The 25,247-nt window shown below is 40.6% G+C and overlaps 1 protein-coding gene and 1 non-coding gene across 2 annotated transcripts in view; both read left to right on the plus strand.

The window, feature by feature from the left end:
- LOC128740043 (lipase 3-like) overlaps positions 1 to 25,247 on the plus strand; it is a 35,872-nt gene that overhangs the window by 4,597 nt on the left and 6,028 nt on the right. Inside the window, exon 2 of the mRNA XM_053835552.1 lies at positions 8,497 to 9,012. Coding sequence (XP_053691527.1) covers positions 8,575 to 9,012 — 438 coding nt within the window. The 5' untranslated portion in view covers positions 8,497 to 8,574. The remainder of the gene's footprint in view (positions 1 to 8,496; positions 9,013 to 25,247) is intronic.
- LOC128733224 (U4 spliceosomal RNA) lies at positions 10,462 to 10,602 on the plus strand. The gene has a single exon (XR_008411900.1). It is a non-coding gene; the product is annotated as a U4 spliceosomal RNA (small nuclear RNA).

A 25,247-nucleotide genomic window follows, 5' to 3' on the forward strand; every position in this document is an offset into this window, starting at 1 on the left:
CCTCGGGGTGATCCTCTCCTTACTCGTTGTCGCTCTTTCGGACCCAACTGAAGCAAAGTAATAGAGGTCAGTAGACTTAGGAAAACAAATCAACCTAGACAGAGCTGATTTCTGCGGGGGGCTGCAGAAAGTTTTTGGTGGTCTTGTTATTGTCTGTTATGTTTTATGGAAGAGTCTAAAATTTCCCGAGTTCGATTAGTTTTCGAGTTACGTATAAATTTCTGTTATGTTTGTATGAGAGTTCTTATTCTCCTACCCCAGGGATGAGGGGTCTCAAACTATCACAAAAAAATCCTGCATGCAAAGTCTCAAACATGCCAAATTTGGTACCATTTGCTTGATTAGTTCTAGAGTTATGAGGAAATTTGTATTCCATTTGTATAGGAGCCCCCCTCCTAAAATGGGGAGGGGTCCTAATTTACCATAGAAAAAAGTCTTGTCTCCAAAAACCTTCACATGCCGAATTTGGTTCCATTTGCTTGATTAGTTCTCGAGTTATGAGGAAATTTGTGTTTCATTTGTATGGGAGCCCTCCCTCTTAGTGGGGGAGGAGTCTCTAACCATCATAAGTACCTTCCTCGGTCCAAAAAATCCTACAATGCAAATTTTCACGCCGATCGGTTCAGTAGTTTTCGATTCTATAAGGAACATACCGACAAACAGACAGACAGAAATCAATTTTTATAGGTATAGAAGATTAAGCGACCAGTTAGATAACCCGAAAAAAGAAACAAACATCTTTATGAAATAATACTTAGTTCCTTTCAGTCAATTTAAAATAGTCGGTTATACTAGTTAACTTTTTATTTTTCGTATTCTACGCCAACGTTTTGATAATGTTCGCGTTTATTTTTCGTTCCTGCTGTTCCTTTTTTTGCATTTAAAATTCAATCTAAGTTTGCGCTTTTCCAATATGTTATCAAAAATCCTGAGATAAGTATGTGCCCGTATTGAACTGTTGCTACAACTGTCCAGTACAAGCGTTTAATTTTATCCCAGTTATGATGAGACTCAGTAAGAAACTGTGAAAAGGCGTCAAGAAATCGAAGAAGGAGAAATAAAGATAGAAGGAGAACACACGTGTGTGAATGAACGCTTTGGATAACCAAAAAATTTAAGCTCTCAGAAAAGTTAAGGCAAAAATTAACTTTTTAGAGTGTTGCATGGGAGCTAATATTTGCATAACTTTTCTGAACAATTAACTTTTCAGAGGGTTAACTTTTCCAAGAGTCCACTGTATTTTTTTTCTTATTTGATAATTCATTTGTCTGTCAATTTCACTGCAGCGATTTTATTTTTCTACAGGAGTTTTCCACCACCGTGAGAAATATTTTTTCCAACTGGTATTTTTGCTAAGTGGCTGAGAATTTTTTTGCCGTTTCATAAAACAAATTGTTTAAAAGTTATGAACTTTGTCCTATGTCCGAGAAAACTGGAAAATTTGATTTGAAGTTTCCTGAGAAAATAAAAAATCGCGAATTTAAATTGATTTTCATTAAAAAGAACATAAACTGTCGGTTGAAAGACAATTTTTTAATTAAAAGCTGACTTTCATGTCTGAAAGTGTACCATTCCATGATGGGTAAGCTACCAAGCACCAGTTAATGGTGTCACATTTTCATTTTTTTTAAATGATCCGTTTCAGGCCGGTTAGCGTTTAGAAGTTACAGAAGGTTTCACACATTCAAAGCTTTGCCTTTGACATTTACCTATTTTTTAAAAATTGGTCAATTTTGCATCCCGACAATTTCGGACTTCCGGACCGGAATCGGACCGGAACCGGAACAGAGCTAAATCGGACCGGAACGAAATCGGACCTAAAAAATTCGTTCCGATTTTTTACCGGACCGGACACCGGAACCCGGACTTCAATTTTCGTTCCGATGTCGAACACTATTTGGGTGAGTTTGTTTTGATAGTGGAACAATCACAGTTTCGTTTTCTGTTTAAAAAATGGAACAGTTGCATATATGTACTATGAAACAAAAGCATACCGTTAAAAAACAACCAGTTTTACTGTACTATGGTTCAGAATTACAATGTGAACGAAATATTTTTTTAGTGTCTTTGGATTTTCATTCACACACTTAACGTCTTTGAAAACGATGTGATAAGATTGTAGAAATAGTTGAAACAAAAAATTTCAGAGGTTTTTGAAAATAAAAATCATGGAATAAATCACAATGTAATAAAATAAAACATGTTGTTTCGCTTTTTCAATTAATTCAGTGGCTATTTCATTTAGTCGCACTTATGTTTTAAATTTGTATTTAATGTCACACCTATTTAATTTTAACGTAGGACTACGTCTTTCAGGAAGGTAGCTGGTATATGGGATCATTCCAAAAAATGTGTCTTGAAAAGAGGTCAGATTTTGAACGGTAATGGCTTTGCGATTTCCTATATTTTTAGACTAATCGATCTAAAAAGTACAAATAGAGAACGGCATTGTTTCTTGAAGTTGCTCTATTCAAAATTGAAAATAATGAAGCACTGTCCAACTAAAAATTCTTACTTCGTGATTAGTTGGAAAAGTTTTAACATGATTAACATTAACATTTAACATGAGAAAAAAGTGACAGCATCTGGGTAGCCATGAAAAGCACTTAAACAACGCTGCGCCTGTAAAGGCCCAAACAGAATGCTGCGTCAACGCATCCGTCAGCGTCAATTTGACAGTAAACCCATGGGAAAACTGTCAGAATAACGCTGACGGACGCGTTGACGCAGCACTCTGTTTAGCCCACCCCATCGGCAGGCAACCATGTTTTCGCTGCCAACATCTCGTGTGTGCGAAAATGAGATAGCAAGTCAGCACTGCGTTTCACTCAACTGCCAGCAGTCTGATTTGGGCCCGCTGTCAAATTTTGAGCCCAGGACATGCTGTCGCTGACGTTCACTCCAGCTCGTTATAGAGATGTCGATGGGGTGGTTTAGCCCTTAAGGAATGTTCCGACTCGAGGACGCCAGTCGTACATCCTCACAGGTAATCAAAGGCGTCGAACCATCTGGACAGTGGAAATGAATAGATTCGGGATTCGCGCCTACTATTTTTGCACAGTATTAAAAACGGACATGAGCGGTCTGCCTCGAGTACTGCAAATGTTCAACTAGGCTTATTCGCAGTTTTCGGGACGGCTGGATCGAACTGCGATGAATGCAAGACGACGAGCAATTCTACGGAATAATATGCTCTCGCAAGCAGATATCGATGAGATACAGCAACAGGTCCGTAGCGAAGTGGGCAGGAGGAATGACAGAGCGAGTGATGTGTCGAGATGAAGCTCAACGTGACGGCAACGTGATTCAAATGCAAGTGAGGACCACAAATCCTTAGCCCCGGTGGAGGTAAACGTAACCGCATCATTGCCAGAAGAACCACTGCTTGATCAGCAGCTGTTACGAGATACTGACCCTCTATTGCGGCACAAATTACCAAAATTGAGATTCTATTGCAAGCTAGTAAATGCACCTAGAGGTTTTGCATTTGATAGTGTTTTGTGCAGCTCTGGCTGTGACGGCTGAAACGCATAAGCGGTTGGAGCAAAGAATCTCAAACTAACGAGTTGCAATTGGAAGACTGAAGGCGTAAAGAAATGGCGGAAGAACAGCCAGATTGTGCCACCATGTAGCTGCGATCATGCAACCTACTGAGCTTCGCTTTCATCTGAGAGCTCACCAGACCTCGTGCAGAATTTCTGGTACAGTTCATCCCAAGATAGCCGAGTGCTTCAAAATGGTACTACGTGAGCCTCTCACACTTCCTGGTTTTGCCACCCGAGGCACCACTTTCCTCACCCCAAATTCAGCAAACCCATCAAAGTACAGGCCAGTCACATGCTTATCAACCTTGTACAAAGTACTGAATGTCATCATTGCCGCGAAAATCTCATTCCACTGTGATCGACAAAACATTCAGACGGAGGAACAAAAAGGATGCAAAAATAATACCCATGGCTGCAAAGATCAGGTCATCATTGATGCAGTCATTGTGGGACAAGCGGTACACAACCAGAGGAATCTTAGTATGGCCTACATTGACTACAAGAAAGCATAAGACGCCATACCTTACTCGTTCTTAATTAAGGTGTTGGAGATGTATAAATCCTCTAGTAGTGAGGTTCCTGCAGCATGCGATGGAGGAGTTGACTACTTCAGTACAACCACAGACAAACAGACGGGACACTCGCGTTAGCATGTTTCGCAACATGGCCACACCGCGGCGCGCGTGTGTTGCTTCAAGATTTAAGTATAAAACCATACAAATGTGAAAACCCTACAGCATAAAACCCTGCAAATGCCAGCTACTCCGCGACATGCATAACAGAAGGTGCTAGTGTGCAAGCAAAATGTGTAGGATGATGGTTTTTGAAGCATTTTCTTCTATGTGTCTATGTCTATGTGGGAATAAGGAACGAGCACTGAATACACTTGACATTCCCGTGGTGACCTACAGTTTTGGAATAGTGAAGGGGAGCAAAACTGACCCAGAAGATCTTGAGAGGAGGGTACGGCGAGAATTCAAACAAGTTGGTATACGCCCCCCTCAATTGACACTCGAGAGATTTACTTTACCACGAGTAGAAATAGTCGACATTTAAACACTGTACGCTGCGTGCGTCAGATGCGTGAATATTTCGTAGAATGCGCAACTCGACACGGAATATACAGAACTGTTTGTGCCGCTGATAGGGGCTTCAGCGCTTTACATCTGGCGTAACCAGACTACGACCTCAGATGCAATCTATTGATGATGGAAGAGAAGATTGCATCTTGGAAGCAGACAGTAGTATATGGTGCTCACCCCCTACCAATTAAACCGGCCTTATGTCGACAAGGTCGCGTCGAACTTATGGCTCTCCCGTGGTGAACTCCCTCTAATGGTCGAATCCAATATGATAGCCATTCAAAACGGGATTATGCCGACCAGAAATTGTAGACGGAATATTATCTGGCATCAAGATGTGGAGGATGTATGCCGAATGTAGCAAAGACATTGCACCAAAAATTGGCGCTGTAACATGGTTTGTTGGAGGAAGATGTGCCAAATTACCACTATAAACCATATCCTGTTTTAGAAAATGACCGTTTCAAGCTGTATTGGGACCGCGCCGTTCTGACGGACCTTTTTATTCACCATAACCGACCGGACATTATGGCTTACGATAAGGGTAGACGAATAGTATCAGTATTGACGGCGCCATTACACTGAGCCGTAATTTAGAGTTAATACGCGGTCACAAAATTGTAAAATATCGTCCGCTGGCTGTGGAGTTGAAAAAGTTGTGAAGAGGTCCCAAGAATAGTTCCGATAGTACTTTCCGCAACCGGACTGGTTCCGAAAGTATTGCTGGAAGACTTAAAGGTGCTGAGGTTAGATCGTGAGCTAGCTGCATTGCAGAAATCAACGATACTTAGCACCTGTGCAATTGTCCATCAGTTCCTAAGTCAAGACGACAGATATACCCCAGGATAATAATGCTATGTAAAAAAATGCAGATCAACCGACCCGAATGCTCCTTTGGCAACCTTACTGGGTAGGTGAAATTTCGCGACTTTGTCGTGAGTGTAAAAAATCGGGTAAAAAAGTGACAAAATGTCCCTGTCCCAACAAGATTTTTTACGTACCACGTACAATCCCCACGATAACATTTTGACATAAGCTCGGTTCATCGCTGAAGCTGTTTGCAGTAGGAATAATATCAGCAATATTAAATTCCAAACAGAAATATAGATCACTTTATCCTATTGGCAAAAATGGAACGTCTTGGTGCTCCGCCCGTCATAACAAAGCACAGCCTAGGTACTACATTCCGTTATCGAAACTTGAGCTTCTGTTTTTATACGACAGGCCTCGCAGCCAGCTGTTAGAGTACAGCACCATTGCAGGACCAGTTGCTACGATCCTATTGACTCTCTAACGGCCTCTCCCAAGCGAAATTCGGACGTACGACGACTGGCTTATTAGGCCAGCATCATACCTTCAGGCCAACTGGTAGGCTCCGCCCGTCATAGTAACATGGATAAAACTCTACCTTAACTGGTTACACTCTGTCTGAAAAATAGCCATAAATCACAGTTTTCCCAACTGCTTGGGCGTACCACATGGAAGTTACCTAGGACCAAGGATAGCTCGATCACTTTGAGTTACTTTTTCGTTCATTTGACAGTACTGTCTCAACCGAGTAAAATTTGGCAAAGTTATATGTATATCAGGCTTCATTCTCGGTTTTTTGCTCAGTAGATGCTCACTTGACTACAGCGCCTCAACTAAACAGAATTCGAAAACATAGTGTAAAGGGCAATTGTAGAGCTAATTATTATCTACATTACTGTTGAAGAAAGTATAGTTCTATCTTTCGTATTTACGGCGCTATGGGGCTGCTACCCCGTTTGTAGCCAATTGAGCGCTCTTTTTTGCTACCAACGAGGCAGCAGCCCCATAGCGAATATGAAAGATAGAACTATACTTTCTTCAACAATAATGTTGATAATAATAAGCTCTACAATTGCCCTTTACACTACTTTTTCGAATTCAGTTTAGTTGAGGCGCTGTAGTCAAATGAGCATCTACTGAGCAAAAAACCGAGAATGAAGCCTGATGTATATGGGACATTTGGTGTTAAATCAGACCGGACCAAGTCGCAAAATTAAAAAAAAATAGTTAATGACATCCATCGATTAAAAATGTTCTAAACTCTATTGTACTAGAGTAAGATGGCATAAATGTTACAAACAGCCAGAGTTTTTGAAATGATTTCGAACGATTGATAACTATAAAACATACAGTTTTTCTCGAAATCAGAGTTTTGTCACTTGGTTCGGTCTGACTTAACACCGACCATTTGTAGAACTATTACCATTTGTGGCTATTGTCTATAATTTGCCGAATAAAGTTTTGCTATATCTTCAAGAAAAATTGGGTTGAAAGGCGTTTATGCCGCCATGAGAAGCGTAAGAGAGGAGACGGAAAGAAAATCTCATTTGCACAGAAGGTCCTGAAATGTTGTTCGTGAGCAGCGATGCCACGATTGTCAGATATTTGAAACGCATAAAGTTAGGATCCTATCATTTTCTCCAGGGTATTTTATTTTTTCAGTCTAATATTTTGCATAACAAAAATAGTGTGTGGAGTTTCAGGAACATTAGTAGAACCAGAACTCATAGAAAGTGAAATAATTGGTGGTTCCCAAATTTATGCGTGTCAAGTACCTGGCAATCAGGCTTGGCATACACCCTTCGCTTCGATTTTGCTCTTTTAATTACTGCATCTCTGCCAAGCCAAATTTGAAAAAGTGATGTATGAGGCGTTTGTAGAACTAGTTTATTATCTACAATATTGCTGAAGTAAGCACTACTATGCCTTTTGCATATATGGCGCTAAAAGGCTGCTGCCCTCTTGAGCGCTCTTTTTGCTTCCAACGGCATTGCAGCCATACAGCGTCGTAAATACAAAAAATAGAATTTTACTTTCTTCAGCAATATTACAGATAATCACTAGCTCTACAAACGCCTCATACTTCACTTTTTCAAATTTTGCTTGGCAGAGATGCAGTAATTAAGAGCAAAATCGAAGCGAAAAGTGAATGGCAAGCCTGCTGGCAATAGTTGCATCTCTGCTCGTGAGATAACCGGCAAAGAATTACTTTATCCATTCTCCTATTACAGATTCTCTATCGTTAATGGCTTTTAAAAATGTTCTTAATTCGGTGTTTCCGAAACAATCAAATGATTTATTTTGGACTTTTTTGGAGCCTATGAATCATGGTTGATTTTGCTCGTCATGTTTACTCATTACTCTTGCAATATCTTGAGCAAGGTTTATTCATTTTAAGACTACCGGAACTAATTAGAAAGCTTTAACTAATATTAGCTGTTATTTTCGGTATACTGGCTGGTTCCAAGTTGTCGCCGTGCATGGATGTGTAGTTCGCAAAATTTTGACAATTTCACACCCCTTGTGTAGTGTAGGTAGAGTGTGCTCTCTGCACTCAGGGATGATGGATGACCGAAATTTTCAATTTCGATTACAGATTAATCGATGAGCAATTGAACATTGTCTTTTTCAAAAGGTCGCATAATGACGCATAATTTTGTACATTTGAATGGTTTTATACTGAAAACTCAAAGCAACGCTTGCGCGCCGCGGTGTGGCCATGTTGCGAAACATGCTTTTTTGAAAAATGTGTGGTTTTATATTGGACGATGGAATTATCGCGAGTGTCTCGTCTGTTTGTCTGAGGCATTACTTTCGAGCCGAGCTACCTAGCGCCTTAATGTCACTACCGTTAATTAACAATGCATAACATAGAACTTCAAACTACACATATTAGCTAAAATTTGCAAAATATGCAAAAACAACCGACCTGCTGGCCTATATATTTGAATTTTGTCTCTTTGAAGCATCCGACGCCTCCCGTTGTTCAACAAAGAAATAAGCGACAAACATCTGTCAACATTCGCCGACGTTTTCTTCCACTCTGCTTTCTCTTACAGTACCGGGTTCAACAACCATACCAAAACACAAACCGGCACGGCCATTCAAGAACCGGTTGGACGAGTTTTAAAAAAGCCATGACCTTGGCCAAAGTAACCCAGCATCGTTCGATGCCGGTCACTCATGGCCTACTTCTGTTGCTGCTGCTAGGAACCGGCCAGCGCAATTATGCGACCGCGGCCGTTACATCGCCCGGCAGCGAAAGCATCTTCGACAATTTCATATCTGGTCTGATGTCGAAGGCAGTGTCTGCAAAAAATTACCTAGAAATGGCTAGCTCGAATGAGCGTGATCCAGCGCTCCAGCAGCCGGTGCATAAAACGGACGTAACAACTTCGTTTTACACTCACCACGGCACCGCCGGTTCAACAGCCGGCATCATCACTAGCTCGACGGTTGCCACTAGAACTACTACATTGACCACCACCGAGAATACACCGTTCTGGAACCCGTTCACCTGGCTTAAACCGCGAGCTGTGTCTATTCCCTATAATCCAGATACGGATCTTACTACGGTAAGTGGTTTTTTAATGTCTTATTCGATTGTTATTAACTATCTGTTCTCCATAAACTGGTCGAAAATATCTCAGGAAAAGTATATTCGTTGATTGGTGTGGGGCGAAAAAGGAAAAAATAATTAAAGATTGAACGCCCATCTCAGTTAGTCTCCAATGTGTGGAGTGGAGCTGATACAATTTGTATTTTCCGCGCAAACTGCGTATTGCCGAAACCAGAAACTATATTGGAAATCATGCTTATCGCCAAAATTTGAAAGGTTTGTTGTTAGAAAATGCATAAATTTTTATGCTGCTACCTGCTAACAGGCTTGGCACGCACATTTCGATTAGATTTTGCTCATTTGACTGATACGCTTCAGCCCAGCAGAAATTGAAAAATTTGCGTGGGACATTTGTGGAATTATTTTATTATTATTCACAATATTGCTGTTCAGCATAACTTTATCATCTGCATTTAAGATGTTATAAGCAATAAGGGTGCAACCACGCTATTGTTGGTAGCAAAATAAGCGCTCATTTGTCTATTCATAAGAAAATTTGTCCAGCAGAGATTTTTAGTTTGTTTTACAATTTAGCCTGCCACTTAATAATTCTGTTTTGAATAATGATTAATAACGAATATTAGCTGCATGCTGTTAGCTAACACAAAATAAAATACTGCCCGCTGGAAGCCTTGTTTCCATCTAGTTAATTAAACCTGCGACCTATGAGGTTGTCAGTTGTCACGTTTTATACTCAGCTGTCATTAAAAATTAACATTCCTATTAAAATTTTCGCGATGTAATGATGATATTCGCAACCGCATGCATCTTCACCGCTACCCGCGAGCTCTACCGATACCGAATACCGATTGAAACTTGTTCATGATCTGACGTCGGGCCAACGCAAGTGACTCCTTTGACTCTTGTACGTTGTGCCTAACCTACCTACATAAATCTGTTCAATCTTCAATGTCTGACGATTCTCATGTCTGACGATTCTCATTGAGCAATAAACAAAAAGAAATTGATAAAGGAAACAACCAAACAGATAGGATCCCCTACGACTACGACTACCTTATGAATCCCATTTTCGCCAAGTAAGAGCCTAACAGCAGTCAAAAAGCGGGAAACTGGCATGCGCGAAAATCAAAACAGGAGGCTTCCACCCCAAAAGACTCACACAAAAACAACCCCTTGCACATGGAAACCGTAGACAGACCGGCCGGCCGGCGGTCGATGACGGCAACGACGACGACGCGTCGTTGCGTCGTAATCAGCGGAAGGGGAACAACGGAAAAGAATGTTTTCTAATCAAAGCGAAAAAGCGGAGGGAAAAAGTTCGCTACCCCATGCATGGCGCGCCGACGATATTTACGCTGTGTAGTTCTTTTTCACTGTCGGTTACACATCGCTAGCGTAGAAAGCGCCGGCCGGCAGTACTGCTGCCAGCGGCCGTTTACTCGTTAGCTTTGCGCAGTGGCGATATCGTAACCAATGAGGTTCTGCCGAGGTGCGATTATTGCTAGTTGAAAACTAATACCAATACCCCGCCTTGAGGACGTGAAATACCGTCCGCTATGGCAATTTTTGACAGCCCCGCAAGGGGACATAATTCCGTAAAAATATCTTACTTTTCTGCTCCTACCTTAGGGTAGTGATGGGCAAAACGGATCACTAGACTGATCGGATCAGAGCCGGTTCATTTAGTCAACAGTCAAGGATCCGGATCTTCGGAACGGTTCATCGGATCTTTAGTTACACAGAACATGTTTAGTTGCACTGGGGTTTTCCCTACTCTTCAGGCAAAATTTTAGAAAAAGAGTCAATGTTACTCCATAGAGAGAAAGACATAACTCTGAAGAAGATTCTACGGAGATTATGGTCACGCTCCACGCATGCTTTACGTGCACACGTTTCTCGTAGAAGCTAGTACTTTTAAACGGGTTTCCTCATCCCTGCACGAACGTCATTCTCATACATTTTTCTTGAAGCCGTTTGAGCCAGGCTTGCGGCTCGATTTTACGTACGTCAAATTTGACAGCAGCTGTAAGAATTACGCAATCATACGGTTTTATGCTTCAGAAAATTTGTTGCATGTGGGATGTAGATAATGAAACATGTTCGTTTTTTCTGTTATCGGCAACGTAAGAAAGGAAAAATTCTGACTTTTGATAATCTTATTTTTTACGATAAACGAAAGAGGGGAAACAACACGCTGCATTCGTCATACATGCGTTGTCTCGTATAAATTTTGTTTAAAAATTTGTTGTCTAGCTCTATTACCACCACTATCGGAGGCGGCTTTAGCTGACAACTGTCGTGACAGGGATCTGGTTTTCTCTCATTTTGTTAAAATGCGGTATGGCTACGGAGACATTTCCATTCAAACCCAAATTTGAATTTCTTATTAAAGCGCACGAAGAATAGAGCCATTAGGCCGTATGAATAAAACAGTTTGCTTTGCTTTTCCCGTTAACGTATGGGAGCATTTGCTCTGTTTTATTCACACGGCCTATTGTCTCTGATCTCGTTTTATCCTGCCTTGTCAGTAGTCTGTCTTCATGACAGCAACCTGAAATAGAGTGAAGAGAACGAAGAACTACTAGATAAGACATAGAATGAAATTTTAGGTACAACTGTCATCAGCGAAATAAAACCTAATGAAAACCGCTGCAAACTAAAAGTCGCACGGGCAAGATCCGTGTCTTAAAAGAGAAGATTCACGGATCAGTCATTCTTTTTACGGATCCGGATCTTTTACATGGATCCAGAGCGGATTACCCATCACTACCTTAGGGGAATGTCTGTTAATTCTTAACTGTTATTTGTTACCTTAACCGTATACCGAGACCGACTGTGTGTAAAGTGTAACGTGAACGTCACCGTGTAGTGTAGTATCAGCGGGGTGGTGTGTGGCTGTCAAACTACATACATTGTCCATGTCCCACTCATTGGTTTTGGTGCCTACTTAAAGGTTTATTCATTTTAAGACTACCGGAACTAATTAGAAAGCAGTTAAACACAGCCTTTTAACTATAACTTAACTAATATTGTACTAATATAACTTAACTAATATTGGCTGGTAAATGGCTAGGTAATGCGTACCATCGGTGCCTTGTGCACTGGGCATAAAATAGACCCCACAGTGGTTCACAGCCTCTTACCTAGCAACTCCTACCCCAACCTCCTCGTGGTACCAGCCGGGATACGAGCAACCTCGGGTGGAGATCGGGTAACCAACCCCGGTGGAAACCAAGGTCGTATGCTGACAGGGGGGGAGGGCTCCTTCGAGCTACGTTGGCCCTCCGGCGATACTGTGGGGTTGGTTGCGGGCTTTGCAAGCCTGAACCACTAAAAAAACCAAAGCAATGGACTCCGTAAGTAATAATAATAACTCTAATCGGAACAATCGGCAAAGACCCAGGCGACGAAAACGGACTAACGATTGGAAATTAGGAACATGGAACTGTCGGTCTCTAAATTTCCTCGGAAGTACCCACGTGCTTTCTAAAGAAGTGAAGAGCCGCAAGTTCGACATCGTAGCGCTGCAGGAGGTATGCTGGAAAGGAACGATGGTACGTACGTATAGAGATGGTCATACCATCTACCAGAGCTGCGGCAATACACACGAGCTGGGCACAGCTTTTATAGTGATGGGCGAGATGCAGAAGCGGGTGATCGGGTGGTGGCCGATCAACCCCCGAATGTGCAGATTAAGAATCAAGGGCCGATTCTTCAATATAAGCATAATTAACGTGCACAGCCCTCACCTCGGAAGTACCGATGATGACAAAGACGAATTCTACGCGCAGTTGGAGCGTGAATACGACCGCTGCCCAAGACATGATGTCAAAATTATCATCGGGGACTGTAATGCTCAGGTTGGTCAGGAGGAGGAATTCAAACCGGTGATTGGACGGTTCAGCGCTCACCCGCAAACGAACGAAAACGGCCTAAGACTTGTCGACTTCGCCGCCTCCAAGAACATGGCCATACGTAGTACCTTCTTCCAGCATAACCTCTACCATCGGTACACCTGGAGATCACCCAACCAGACAGAATCACAAATCGACCACGTTCTGATAGATGGTCGGCACTTTTCAGACATTATCGACGTCAGAACCTATCCGGGCGCTAACATTGATTCGGATCACTACCTAGTGATGGTAAGGATACGTCAAAAACTATCTGTTGTGAACAACATACGATACCGCCGCCCGCCACGGTATAATCTAGCGCGACTGAAGCAACCAGAGGTCGCCGAAAACTACGCGTTATCTCTCGAAACCGCGCTGCCGGAAGAGGGAGAGCTGGATGAAGCCCCTCTTGAAGACTGTTGGAATGCCGTGAAAACAGCCATTAACAGCGTAGCGGAGAACGTCCTAGGCAGTGTGGCACCGAATCGACGTAACGAATGGTTTGACGAGGAATGCCAGCAGATATTGGATGAGAAGAACGCAGCGCGGGTACAAATGCTGCGTAGAGCCACCCGTCAGAATGTGGAGCGATACAAACAGAAGCGGAGGCAGCAAACCCGACTCTTCAAGGAAAAGAAGCGCCACCAAGAGGAGAAGGAGTGCGAAGAACTCGAACAGCTGTACCGCTTTCACGACACACGGAAGTTCTATCAGAAACTCAACGGATCTCGCAAAGGCTTCGTGCCGCGGGCCGAAATGTGCAGAGATAAAGATGGAGGTATCTTGACTGATGACCGTGCGGTGATCGAAAGGTGGAAGCAGCACTACGATGAACACCTGAATGGCGTGCAGGCGGAAGACCATGATAGCGAAGGAAGTGACCACATTGGTGCAGCAAGCGACGAAGATGTGCCACCCCCATCGATAAGGGAAGTTAAAGAAGCCATCCAGCGGCTGAAGAACAACAAAGCAGCGGGAAAGGATGGCATTGGAGCGGAACTTATTAAAATGGGCCCGGACAAGTTGGCCGGCTGTCTGCATCAATTGATTGTCAAGATTTGGGATACGGAACGACTACCGGAGGAGTGGAAAGACGGGGTTATCTGCCCTATCTACAAGAAAGGTGATAAGCTGGATTGTGAGAACTACCGAGCCATCACTATCCTGAATGCCGCCTACAAAGTGCTGTCCCAAGTCCTCTTTCATCGACTATCGCCAATAGCCAATAGATTTGTGGGAAGTTACCAGGCCGGCTTCATGGAAGGTCGGTCTACAACAGACCAAATCTTCACCCTGCGGCAGATCCTCCAGAAGTGCCGCGAATTCCGAGTCCCCACGCACCACCTGTTCATCGATTTCAAAGCCGCATATGATAGCGTAAACCGACAAGAGCTATGGAAAATTTTGGACGAAAACGGCTTTCCGGGTAAGCTTACTAGACTTATCATGGCTACGATGGATGGGATCCAGTGCTGTGTGAGAATCTCGGGTGGATTGTCGGACCCATTCGAATCTCGCAGGGGACTTCGACAAGGGGATGGTCTTTCCTGCCTGCTATTCAACATTGCGCTTGAAGGTGTTATAAGGCGAGCGGCGATCGAAATGCGGGGCACGATTTTCAATAAATCCAGTCAATTTATCTGCTTTGCTGACGACGTGGATGCTGTCGGCAGAACATTTGAGGCGGTGGAAGATCAGTACACCAGACTGAAACGCGAAGCAGAGAAGATTGGATTGCAGATAAATACGTCTAAAACGAAGTATATGCTGGCGGGCGGGACCGAGCGCGACAGGGCTCGCTTGGGCAGCACCGTGGTAATCGACGGGGATGAGTTCGAGGTAGTCGACGAGTTCGTATACCTTGGCTCGCTGGCAACAGAGGACAACAATACCAGCCGTGAGATTAAAAGACGTATTATCAGCGGAAGTCGGGCCTACTACGGACTCCACAAACACTTGCGGTCGAACAATCTGAGCCCCCGTACAAAGTGCACACTGTACAAAACGCTAATTAGACCGGTTGTCCTCTACGGGCACGAAACGTGGACATTGCTAGAAGAGGACCTACGAGCACTCGGAGTTTTCGAACGGCGGGTGCTAAGAACCATCTTTGGCGGAGTGCAAGAGAACGGTGTATGGAGGCGAAGAATGAACCACGAGCTCGCGCGTCTCTACGGCGAACCAAGTATTCAGAAAGTGGTTAAAGCTGGACGGATACGTTGGGCAGGACATGTTGCTAGAATGCCGGACAACTATCCTGCAAAAATGGTTTTCGCATCAAATCCGGTAGGAACAAGACGAAGAGGGGCACAGCGAGCGAGGTGGCAAGACCAGGTGGAGCGAGATCTGGCGAGCACTGGGTGCCCGCGGAACTGGAGATCAGTTGCCATGGACCGAAACAGATGGAGAAATTATACTGCGCAGGCCTTGTCATAAGACGTTAGGCCAATTAAGTAAGTAAGTAAGTAAGTAAGTAACTAATATTGGCTGTTATTTTCGGTATACTGGCTGGTTCCAAGTTGTCGCCGTGCATGGATGTGTAGTCCGCAAAATTTTGACAATTTTACACCCCTGTGTAGTGTAGGTAGAATGTGCTCTCTGCACTCAGTGATGATGGATGACCGAAATTTTCAATTTCGATTACAGATTAATCGACGAGCAATTGAACATTGTCTTTTTCAAAAGGTCGCATAATGCATGCAAAAGGGTTGATTATGCGACCTTCTGAAAATTAATAACAGAATTTATCGTGGGCTTCGTCGCGTAGTTTACAAAGGACGTCCGGTATTTTTCGGCGTTTAAGAACCACCTCATCCCCCATCACCCCCTCTTAATTTTCATCCACATCAACTTAACCTCCCCAGCCCCACTAGAATGGACGTCCAATTCTAAATATTTTTAAAAAAATTTAGCCTTTTTAGCTATTGAGTCAATTCTATTGACATATAGTATTGACATTTTCATATCAAGCTGCAGCTAAATGATAGGTGAATTTTTTAATTGTTCTTGATTTTTGTGATTAGACCCTCCCTCCCCCCGTGCCCGTAGTCAAATAGCGTCCGTTTTTTTCAAAGCCCCCCATTCCCCTGTTTGACAGACCCCAAGTAACCAAGAGTTCGAATAATGGTGTCTAACAAGGGTTAAACAGCTTTATGTATATCAACCTATAAATTGCTAAGCAGCGTCACTTTTAAGTAATTAACCGAACTTTCAAGCTGTCTTGGGTTCACTGCATAGAACGCTAAGCAGCTTCGAAATAAACTGTCAAAAACAAATTTAGCAGCACTTCTATGTTCTATTTTTATACTTCTACCTTACTTCTATATTCGTTGCATTTGCCTGCTGTTGGGTTTGAACCCGGGTGTTCCGCGTTGTAAACCTATACCGATCCACTGCGTCACCTTTGTCGTATACAAGCGATGTGAATTTTGCCAATGAGTTGTTAAGTAAAAGTTCGTTTCAGAACTTGCAGCAGCTTTATGCAGCGCGAGTTAATTATAGAACATAAAGTTTGGAACCAGGCAATTAACTATAGTAGTGAGATACCGACAGCATATGCTACACAACGCAATAATGAAGAGCATTACATTCTAATTTATATTTGTAATTAGAAATGTGCGAGGATTAAATTTATTCAAGTGAAATAAAAATAATTAATCTCCAATAGTTCCAGGTTCTGCTGGTTTGATCACCAGAAATATAAACAAAAAAGCAGCACGCAGAACTTGTTAGCAACTAAAGTTACTTCAGAACTTCTTGTAGCATCCTAATAGCTTTGAATAGCTACGAAGTACTCGCAGCACTTCTTAAAGCATTAAGTTCCACGTATACTTGATATACACTATACAAATCAGCAAGAAAGTTCCACGGGACTGAATATGAACTAATTATGAACTTTTGAGTTCGCGTGTCAAGTAATATTCGAACTTTTGGTTGCTTGGGTAGTATTCGCTTAAAAATCTTCGAATATTTCTTTTGTTAATTCGATTAATCGAACGATAAACAAGGATTATTCATATTCATGTTCCCTTAGAACTATTCGAATAATCCAACTACTCATGCTGGCAGTATTCGATAAAAATTATTCGAATATTTCTTTTATTAATTCGATTAATCGAACGATTGACCCAGCATTAACTGGCTTAAGGGCGCATAGTACTTTTTACGCCATATATTTTGCTTCAAATATTTTTTTCTCGATAACGCGAAAAGCGATTCGGCTTTTTTGCATTCAAAACATTGCATTTTGTACCAATATTTACAATTTTGTTTTCATGCGTAAACTTCTTCCCCTCTCCCCTACGGCTCCTTGGACATGATCATTCGACAAAAACATGATTTGCGGTACCATGGATTGGCACTCGGGGGCTTATCCGAAATGAAAAATTCCAAAAGGACATGAAAGTATATTAAATTATCTTGTCTTTGGCCCATCTTTTTGTAATTCGAACGAATTTCCCAGATGGCTCCAGCATAGACATGTTCTGTCAAACACATTCGACGAACGTCTATGAACGACTGTCAAACTGCCTTGCAATCTGATTGGTCCACCTAAAAAGACTGGTTCAGATTAACCATTATCAACCGTCAACAACAACGGAACAGCAAGAAATTATGACGTGTAATCTGTATCAGCCTTAAAGTTTACTCTGAATATGCCACGTGGGGCTTAGAGTCCATTTATCGGCATGAGTAAAAGCTAGAAATACTCAGTGACAGAGATGCCATATTTTCTAAAAAACTACAAGGTATACAGCCCTAAGGGTTGTACGAAATGGTGACGTAGGACTGTGTCATATAATACTCATTATAAATGCCGTTGCTTTCGCCACCAATAGCCGTCGATGGTAAATACTGACCGTCCATCAGTGCGATTGTGCGGTGAATGAGCAGACGGCGAACCAAGAGTACCATTTTATAGTCACTGGCACTGCCGCTGCTGCTTGTAAGCTAGTGTAGGTGGTGGAGGAAACCATATCGGCTGATGCTGCTTAAATGATTGTCCGACACTGATTGAGCAAGCTATCGAACAATTTCGCATGTCTGCGATGGGGATAATGCAAAATGTAATGTTAAATGCATCGTGTGGGATTCACGTTGGCCATTGCCCTCTGATTCCGCTTGTCTTTGGGACCGGTGTTGCCGTCAATAGCCATCGATGTTGCCGATTGGATTGGAAAAGGGGTGTGGCTTACAAAGTGGTCTCAAGGTTATCATTTGGATCCAAATCCTTTGGTGTATCTAATTGTCATCCGTGCCTGTGAAGCTAGGCGATAACAAGGGAAATGTATGGAAAAATTCGACCTTGAATCTTTACACACATTTTCACTATTTAGCGTATAAAAAATTATTATTAGTATGTTACTATAAAATTGCTGGACATTTTATCTATCCAACGACATATTAACTGTTATGTTTCGTTCAGTAGTATAGTAGCTATTAGCGTTTGAAATATTTCATTCAAACGTTATACTTCTATTTCTCGTTTTTACAAAGTGCTACCCAGTCCCAGTATAGTAAACAAAGACGTAGTCCTACGTCAAAAATGTTTTCAACTGCTCGAAAACCAAAAAAGCGAGCAGTTTTCCGGCTACTCGAATTTTCTGGTTTAAAAATAATCTGCGAAAATCTGCACACTTTTTCAGGAAGTCTGTGAAAGTTTAAAGAGCTTCGAACAAAAATCTGCACCAAAACAATAAAAGTCAGAAAAACTGCACATATCTGCAAATTTATAATGATCTGCAAGACCGTTCCAAAAATCTGGAATTTGCAGACAAATCTGCAAGTCTGGTATCCCTGCTCAGTGGTGAGAGATACGCGGAAGCAGCCATCTTGGGAGCCAATCGAGCAGCGAGAGTTGTCAAAAGGAAGCCAATCGAACACGCGTACTTTTGCTTAAATGTTTGATTAACAAGTATTGAAATAGTTTTGAAATCTACTTAAGCTATTGTCACGCACCTTGAATATTATACTCGGACACAGTGTGTATAAAGCATTGCAATGCATTTTACATTGATTAAGTTGAAAGATATATCGCTCTATTATGCAAAATTGATGTAAACAAAACAGAAGCGGATCATGTTGAAAACATTCAAGTCACACTGCTACAGCATTTTGCTCCGCAGCAAGTTCTAGCAGTTTTTGTACACTGATGCCAAATCGTTGGCTTTAGTTTCCGCTTATCTCTTACTGTGAGTATTTCTATTAAAAGCTACCTACAATGATCCATTGCTTGAGCCGTTCTTGAGATATTTAAGGTAGGGTTACGGACCCTACCTTATTATTTATTGCGAGTTTTTATAAGAATTATGCCGCAACTGCGGCCCGCAAGTACTCAAGCTTTTTACACCAGATAAATCTGACACATCTTGCCTGTACATTAGAGTGTCCCAAAATAGCACTATGTCAGAAAACCCGGGGGCTCACCCCTCAAATGATAGCTTAGGGTGTCAAAACAAAACTTTTATATGACGTCAACATTGGTTGCCGCGATTTAGGGGTCGCACATTTGAGTTTTATGAAAAAATGGCAATTTTCAGGAGTAAATCCAGAAAAATATTTTTAGAAATGTTAAAGTAGGTGAAAAAAGGTACTTAACTATTTTTTTCACAATCATTGGGATCTGATACATTCATAAAAAAGTTATGGTGGCATATCTGGAGTCATATTTGGTTACAAAAATTTATTGAATTTGGCAAAAATTTAAAATTTTTCGAAATTTCATTTAAATAAACGTTGAAACAGGGTATCGAACAGTATCTCAGAGTAACGTACGTATACTGTATAGATGGGAAATTTTATGATGAACAACTTTGCCGAAGAAAGTATGGACAAATGTTCAAATCTCGTTGAGGTATTCACGTTTTTCTGAAGGCGGGACCAAACATATTTTCGTAATTTTCAAATTTTAGTAGTTTCACGTGAAAAAGGTAAATGAAAAAACTTGAAGTATTTATTCTAAACGTTACCTAGGTGTTTGATAGGAAGAAATATACACCTTCCACAGAATTTAGTACCATTTTGGCTCAAGAATTTAAAAAGGGCGTATTTATTTTAATAGGTAGGTAGGTAGCTCCCGAAACTAGGGTTGCTCCAAAATGATGCCTAAGCGTGAGTTGTAGAAAATTGAATTTTTAACCTGAAAAAATAAACTCTGAAATTTTTTTTTACCCTTTTTGTACTATCAGTAGATGGTAGAATTAGCAAGGTGTATTCAGACAAATTGAAAGGTAATAACACGGATAACACGGATATAACATAACAAAAGGGCACATTTAAAATAAAAAAATAAATATATTAAACTTTTTTTTTCAAATATCTTAAATACGGCTGCATTTAGAAGCTAATTATTATTTTGAACACGTGTTGTCAAGCACATACGAAGTTTTTTTTTTGAATTTGAAGTTGTTCTTCAAATTCAAATTACATATTTGTATAACGAGAAATATAAGAAATATAATAATAATCTTAGGATACAAAATATTCATAAAAGTCGTTGTTCTACAAAATCCTTTGATAAATGTTGCACCATTTCTGAAAGTCTCAAAATGCATCAAATCACCACTATTTTTCAAAAAAAATCGAAGTTACCGTTTGCTGTATATTTTATTTTACATTTTTTCCTGACTTTAGAACATAGTGATTTTTTCCAGTGTTTATTTTTTCATGTTCAAAACTCAATTTTCAAAAGCTCACGCTTGGGCGTCATTATGGAGCAAGCCTAGTTTCAGGAGATACAATTTCTCAAACATAGTACCTATTAAAATAAATACGCCCTTTTTAAAAGTGATTCTTGAGCCTAAATGGTGCCAAATTCTTTGGAAGGTGCATGTTTCCTCTTATCAAAAACGTAAGTGACGTTTAGAGTAAATAGTTCAAGTTTTCTCATTTACCTCTTTCGCATGAAACTGCTAAAATTTGAAAATTACAGAAATGTGTTTTGTTCCGCCTTCAGAAAACGGTAAATATCTCAGCGAGATTTAAAGATACGTCCTTACTTTCTTCGGCAAAGTTGTCCGTCATAAAATTTCCCATCTACAGTATAGCTACATTGCTCTGAGACACTGTTCGATACCCTGTTTTGACGTTTATTCAAATGAAATTTCAAAAATTTTAAATTTTTCCCAAATTCAATAAATTTTTGTAACTAAATATAACTCCAGACATGCCACCATAAATTTTTTATGAATGTATCAGATCCCAATGATTGTGAAAAAAATAGTTGAGTACCTTGTTCATCTATTACAACATTTCTAAAAATATTTTTTTGAATTTACTCCTGCAAAATGCCATTTTTTCATAAAACTCAAATGTGCGACCCCTAAATCGCGGCAGCCAATGTTGACGTCGTATAAAACTTTTGTTGTGACACCCTAAGCTATCATTTGAGGGGTGAGCCCCCGAGTTTTCTGACATAGTGCTATTTTGGGACACTCTACTGTACATGTATACGGGTCATTCCACGCGAAGTGTCCGAGACCTCCAAAATCGACCTTCACGGATTTGAACCAAATTTTGCCAGATTGTTTGTTTTCGATCAGAAAGTAAAAATCCAAAATTTGGTGCCGATCGGACATTGTCTCGATTGATGTGAGCACCTTAATTTTTAAGGAAAATACCCGTTTTTATCAAAACCTCTTATTTTCTATTGCTTATATCTCCGGAAATATTAGGTTTAAAGACACTATTTGCACATTTTCAAAGGAAATTATGCAAGGGAGCCGAAAAAGATATTATTTTTGAGCACCAGTGCTGCAAAAAAAATTTAAACTCAAATTGAAAACTTAATTTACATTTTTCTTTCAATGAAGACAATTTTTTCTCAAATATTCCAATTTCATCGTGTTTCGCCGATTTTTTTACATAGGAATCACTCATCGTCCCGAGGTATTCTTTGCCGATCCCGAGATACAGCGTTTTAAAGCAAGCAATCCCCTAATTTTAATGTAAAATTAAGAGCAAAATAACTTTACATTCTAACCGAAAACGAACAATCTGGCAAAATTCGGTTCAAATCCGTTAGGGTTGATTACACGTTTGAACTTTTTCTCGATCATTTGACGTGGAATGGCCCATACCGATTTAGCCCGAAAAAATTATTGAGACTTACCCCTATATCAACTCCTATATCAATGTACGAAAATGATCGTTATTGACTTTTATTAAATTCAGTAACGTAAATATAGCCTAATGAAGTACACACAAATTTATATTTTGTCGTATTTGACGATAGCAAGTGATTGACCTACGCCTTCCAGTACAGAATTGTATATAGCATTATAAAACTAATCGCTTTGATTCGGATCTTATCGCATACAACGACTTATAAAGTTGAATTGTCAACGTATATTTTGTAGTATTAGTATTAGGCCTCCAAATTAGTACGCATATGCTAGTTTTGTGCATCAGATACGATTTTTCAGGGTATATATAGGTACAAATAACTCATTTGTTACTCTGATATGTATATGAAAATGTTTACTGGGACATTTCTCAGTGGAACCATTTTTCATGCAACAGCGGGAGTTCGTCATTCGAAAAATCACTTCGTCAAGAGGCAGGATTTCTTTCGTTCACCATGGACAGACAGCAATTTCTTACAAAAATCTATGCATGTATTCTTGGAACCGTATGCAAGAGCTATCCAACTACTAAAAAAAGTGGAAATAGTTTGAATCCCAGCTCAAAATTTCAAGTAGCTACTCTTCGTCATACTCAAGCTTCTCTTCGTCACACTCAAAACTGGTAGGAAAACCAAGAGGACTTCTATTTTTTGCACAAATAGTGAAAAATAGTAATTTTCTAACATATAATCTTTTCCTCGATAGCGAAGAGACAATCTATAAATATCAATACCAGCGCGTAGTTTTTAGGTTAAATTATCATTTGGGCCACAAGACCTGTTGATGTACAACTAAATAAACAATAAACCAGGTTAGTTTGACTGTAATTTGGATCAAAATTGGTTATACGGCTGGTTTCTTGTCCATATATCTTGAAAGTAGACCAAGACCCGCCGTAGACGAACCCATCCAGCACCCTATCGGCTTTGAAAGTCCGTTTAAAGTTTGAAACGTAGTTTGAATGTTTTTGGAATTCATCCAAACGGTTTCAAACACATATGCTCAAAATGTCAATCTTTCGATATCTATACCTATAAAAATGGATTTCTGTCTGTTTTTCTGTCCGAATGTTTCTTATAGGATCGGAAAACTACTGAACCGATCGGAGTGGGGGGGCTCCGTAGCCGCAAGGTTACCGAGTCTGCTTTGACAAGCGAGTGGTCGTGGGTTCGAATCTTAGTAGAATCAAGCCATTCTATGTCAAGTGACTTTAGCATGGGTTTATTCTCAGGCCCCTCCATTTACCCTTCCTTCGTGCTGAATTCTATATTTACCCTCTGAAGCCTCTTGACAATGCAAATGTCCCTCCTATAGTTAAGTGTACTGGTCAGAGGTACGAATGAGTCCTCGCCAGGGACGGCTATAATATGGGATAGTGCTGGCAGCGAGGAATAAGTGGGTAAAGTAGATTAAGCTTTGAAGGAAGGGTAAACCCCAATACACGCAAGCACGCATAAAATTTAATAAGCATATCGCTCACTCATTGGCGATTATAGCAAAAAGAAATGCAGTGCAGGTCATACAGCAAACACCCGGGCGATATTACAATAGATCAACTATACTGGTCGCAGTAATGAGTCCACACATGAAAAAAAAAACCGATCGGAGTGAAAATTTGCATGAACCACTACATGGTTCATTTGGTGCCAGGGAAGGTTCTTATGATGGTTAGAGATCCCTCACCCCACTAAGAGGGGGGGGCTCCCATACAAGTGAAACACAAATTTCTGCATAACTCGAGAACTAAACAAGCAAATGGAACAAAATTTGACATGTGGGTGTTTTTGGAGACAAGAATTTTTTCTATGGTGAATTGAGACCCCTTCCCTGTGTAGAAGGAGCATTATGACCCCTCTCCCCTTTAAGAGGGGGGGGGGCTTCCATACAAATGAAATACAAACTTTCACATAACTCGAGAACTAATTAAGCAAATGGAACCAAATTTGGCATGTGAAGGTTTTTGGAGGCAAGAATTTTTTCTATGGTGAACTAGGACCCCTCCCCACTTTAGGAGGGGGGCTCCTACCCAGATAACACAAGATCGTAACAGAAAGTTCACATTAAATCGTTTTCATGTCAATTTTACATTGGAATTGTATAATGATTAGAGTATGTCAAAACAAAGTGAACAATAAGTTTATTTGCAGTCGTGCGTGTCTTGCTATACAACTCATGACTGTGAATTATAAAGCAGTATAGACGATTGCAATATTTAGTTTTATCTCAATCATATATTCAGGAGTATTAAGTTGCGTGTTATAAAAACCACTGTATAAAATGCAAGATAGAATTAAAAAAAATCGACAAAATTTCGCACGTATATTGCCTCCACTTTGGTACATATATGCTTTTATCTGACGTGAAATATATCTTTTTCGTTCAGATATGAAGTCGTATTTCTCAGTTGCAATCGAGGTATACAAACCAAATGGTTTACTGGGTATACAAATTTCCTCATAACTCGAAAACTAATTAATCAAATAGAACCAAATTTGGCATGTGGGTGTTGCCTCCAACATGAATTTATTCTATGATGAATTAGGACCCCTTACCTTTTTAGGAGGGGTGGGGGGCATTGGATGGTATTTCCGGTATGCTTCTAATTATTGGGCATGCTCTGTTTTCGTGTTACCTGAACCAGAAGAACCAATTTAATCACAATGAAACGAGTGTGCAGCCATAATAGTGTATATTGGTAAGAGTTAGTGATAATTTTCCCACTAGAATGCGGAGAACAGATGGTATAGGCCCAAAATAGAAACAGGCTGAAAAATTAGTACCGAAATCCCAAGAAATATTTATTAGAAAGGTACTATCGACTCGACTCTACATTAGTATTGCAGTGTACCCTTACGTGTAAAAGTTTTCTGATGCACATTTTTTTAAATTTTGCCTGAGATCAAAGATTTTGACGTAGGACTACGGCTTTGTTTACTATACTGGGACTGGGTAGCACTTTGTGAAAACGAAAATAAAAGTGTAACGTTTGAATGAAAGATTTCAAATGGTAATAACACAAATTTCCTTAGCACTCCAGAACTAATCAATCAAGTAGGACCAAATTAGGCAAGTAGGGGTTTTAGAAGGCAGGATTTTTTTCTAGGGTAATTCTGAGAATCCTTCCCCTTCTAAGAGGGGTGGGGGCTCCCATACTTATGAAACACAAATTTCCTCATAACTCTAGAACTAATCAAGCAAAAGGAACCAAATTT

This window comes from Sabethes cyaneus, chromosome 1 (genome assembly GCF_943734655.1).
Source record: "Sabethes cyaneus chromosome 1, idSabCyanKW18_F2, whole genome shotgun sequence".
NCBI lineage: Eukaryota > Metazoa > Arthropoda > Insecta > Diptera > Culicidae > Sabethes > Sabethes cyaneus.